General features: G+C 45.1%; 1 protein-coding gene across 2 annotated transcripts; it reads left to right on the top strand.

Moving 5' to 3' along the window:
- Positions 1-554: 554 nt before the first annotated feature.
- LOC146635723 (E3 ubiquitin/ISG15 ligase TRIM25-like) lies at positions 555-2,305 on the top strand. Of its 2 annotated transcripts, XM_085348670.1 has the most exons (2): positions 575-1,160; positions 1,514-1,662. In XM_085348670.1, exons 1-2 carry the CDS (start codon positions 605-607, stop codon positions 1,600-1,602), a joined length of 645 nt encoding a protein of 214 aa, XP_085204796.1. In that variant the 5' UTR covers positions 575-604; the 3' UTR covers positions 1,603-1,662. The 2 variants fall into 2 exon arrangements, with proteins under 2 accessions (XP_085204794.1, XP_085204796.1); XM_085348668.1 differs by having other exon boundaries at positions 555-2,305.
- Positions 2,306-2,590: the final 285 nt, after the last annotated feature.

The raw sequence follows: 2,590 nt of genomic DNA, 5'->3' as shown, positions 1-2,590 counted from the left end.
AATACTTCAGTGATGTAAATGTTGCTCTCAGAAGCTGGAAACTCCAAGCAAAACTCACTGAACCATAAATAACTGTAGATCACAATATGATGAGAAATGAGGGCTGAAATGTGAGGAGGTTTCAGACGGTGCAGACTTATGGACGTATCATAGATTTGTATTAAATGTGGTTCATGAAAAGTTCATTACTGCTTTGTAGATTTGCCCTCATTAACATACTGTCTGACCTGCTGACTTACACAGGTCAGCTTCACTGTTTGATTCTGATAACTGAGCTGACACAGGCTCTGTGATCTGCTGTAAATAAAAAGGGTTAAACACACAGTATCGCTCTCAAACAGCTCCTCTTCCTGGAGTGAAGCACAGCCTGATAACCTCCCTCTTCTTCCTGCTCTTAAACACAGCACCTCCTCTCTGTCCACGTGTTTCCTCGTTCCCTCCCCTTCAGATCTGCACTTTGAAGATGGGTGTAACCAACATGTGGTGACGTGTAAGAGCTGACAGGCTCCATTCACTGCAGAAACATGTTGTTGAGATCAGAGCTCAGACTAGTTTCAGTTATAAGGAAGTGAAACTCACACAGTCACTGACACTGAGAGGAGAAATGGCGCAGAAAGGAGTTCAGCTGGACCGAGAAACCTTCTCTTGTTCCATCTGTTTGGATCTACTGAAGGATCCGGTGACTACAGCCTGTGGACACAGCTACTGCAGGAACTGTATTAAAAGTTTCTGGGATGAAGAGGACAGGAAGGGAATCCACAGCTGCCCTCAGTGCAGGAAGACTTTCACACCGAGGCCTGTCCTGGAGAAAAACGTCATGTTTGCAGCTTTAGTGGAGCAGCTGAAGAAGACTGGACTCCAAGCTGCTCCAGCTGATCACTGCTATGCTGGACCTGAAGATGTGGCCTGTGATGTCTGCACTGGGAGGAAACTGAAAGCCATCAAGTCCTGTTTAGTCTGTTTAATTTCTTACTGTGAGAAACATCTCCAACCTCACTATGATGTAGTTCAGTTTCAGAAACACAAGCTGGTGGCCCCCTCCAAGAAGCTCCAGGAGAACATCTGCTCTCGTCATGATGAGGTGATGAAGATTTTCTGTCGTACTGATCAGCAGAGTATCTGTTATCTCTGCACGATGGATGAACATAAAGGCCATGAAACAGTCCCAGCTGCAGCAGAAAGGACTGAGAAGCAGAAGGAGCTCGAGGTGAGACGACTAAACATCCAGCAGAGAATCCAGGAGCGAGAGAAAGATGTGAAGCTGCTTCAACAGGAGGTGGAGGCCATCAATGGCTCTGCTGATAAAGCAGTGGAGGACAGTGAGAAGATGTTCACTGAGCTGATCCGTCTCCTCCAGAAAAGAAGCTCTGATGTGAAGCAGCAGGTCAGATCCCAGCAGGAAACTGAAGTGAGTCGAGTCAAAGAGCTTCAGGAGAAGCTGGAGCAGGAGATCGCTGAGCTGAAGAGGAAAGACGGCGAGCTGGAGCAGCTCTCACACACAGAGGATCACAACCAGTTTCTACACAACTACCCCTCACTGTCAGCACTCAGTGGGTCTACACACTCATCCAGCATCAATATTCGTCCTCTGAGCTACTTTGAGGATGTGACAGCAGCTGTGTCAGAGACCAGAGATAAACTACAGGACATTCTGAGAGAGGAATGGACAAACATCTCACTGACAGTCACTGAAGTGGATGTTTTACTGTCACCAGCAGAGCCAAAGACCAGAGCTGGATTCTTAAAATATTCACATGAAATCACACTGGATCCAAACACAGCAAACGCATACCTGTTATTATCTGAGGGGAACAGAAAAGTAACATCTATGAAACAAAAACAGTCTTATTCTGATCATCCAGACAGATTCACTGGATGGTGTCAGGTCCTGAGTAGAGAGAGTCTGACTGGACGTTGTTACTGGGAGGTGGAGTGGAGAGGGGGAGGAGTTCGTGTAGCAGTTGCATACAAGAATATCAGCAGAGCAGGGTGGGGCGATGAATGTGGATTTGGAAACAATGACAAATCTTGGGCATTACGTTGTGACACAAACAGTTTTCAATTTTGGCACAACAAAGTCCAAACTGTCCTCTCAGGTCCTCGGTCCTCCAGAGTAGGAGTGTACCTGGATCACAGAGCAGGTATTCTGTCTTTCTACAGCGTCTCTGAAACCATGACTCTCCTCCACAGAGTCCAGACCACATTCACTCAGCCGCTCTATGCTGGACTTTGGCTTTATGGACCTGGAGTCACTGCAGAGTTGATTAAAGTCAAACAGAGAAGACAGGTTCATGTTGATCCCTGACCATTATATGTACTTGTGTAGTTTCTAAATGAGGCTTTACATTTTAGAAGCTGAGAAGTTCAGTGGTCCATTGATGTGTGAAAATAATATTGCACTGATTCAAACTGTACTTACATTTATATACCTTACATCAATATAAACCTGAATTTGTTCTTATGGCTGATAATCATGTGAGTTTAAATGATACTACTCTTCATATTCAGCATGTTTGAAATCTGTCATCAGTCTGGTTAGTGGTTTTATTCTGTAGTTGCTGTAGTGGGTTGTCAAATGCAACAATATATT

Source organism: Diplotaxodon limnothrissa, linkage group LG3, assembly GCF_057381915.1.
Source record: "Diplotaxodon limnothrissa isolate DT_005_m linkage group LG3, D_limnothrissa_male_GT1.1, whole genome shotgun sequence".
Lineage (NCBI taxonomy): Eukaryota > Metazoa > Chordata > Actinopteri > Cichliformes > Cichlidae > Diplotaxodon > Diplotaxodon limnothrissa.
The sequence above is the reverse complement of the archived record's forward strand: the minus strand, read 5'-3'. Positions and strand labels throughout refer to the sequence as shown.

Excerpts from the sequence above, each read along its gene's own strand:
- LOC146635723 (XM_085348668.1), top strand. The coding sequence starts at position 605 with ATGGCGCAGAAAGGAGTTCAGCTGGACCGAGAAACCTTCTCTTGTTCC.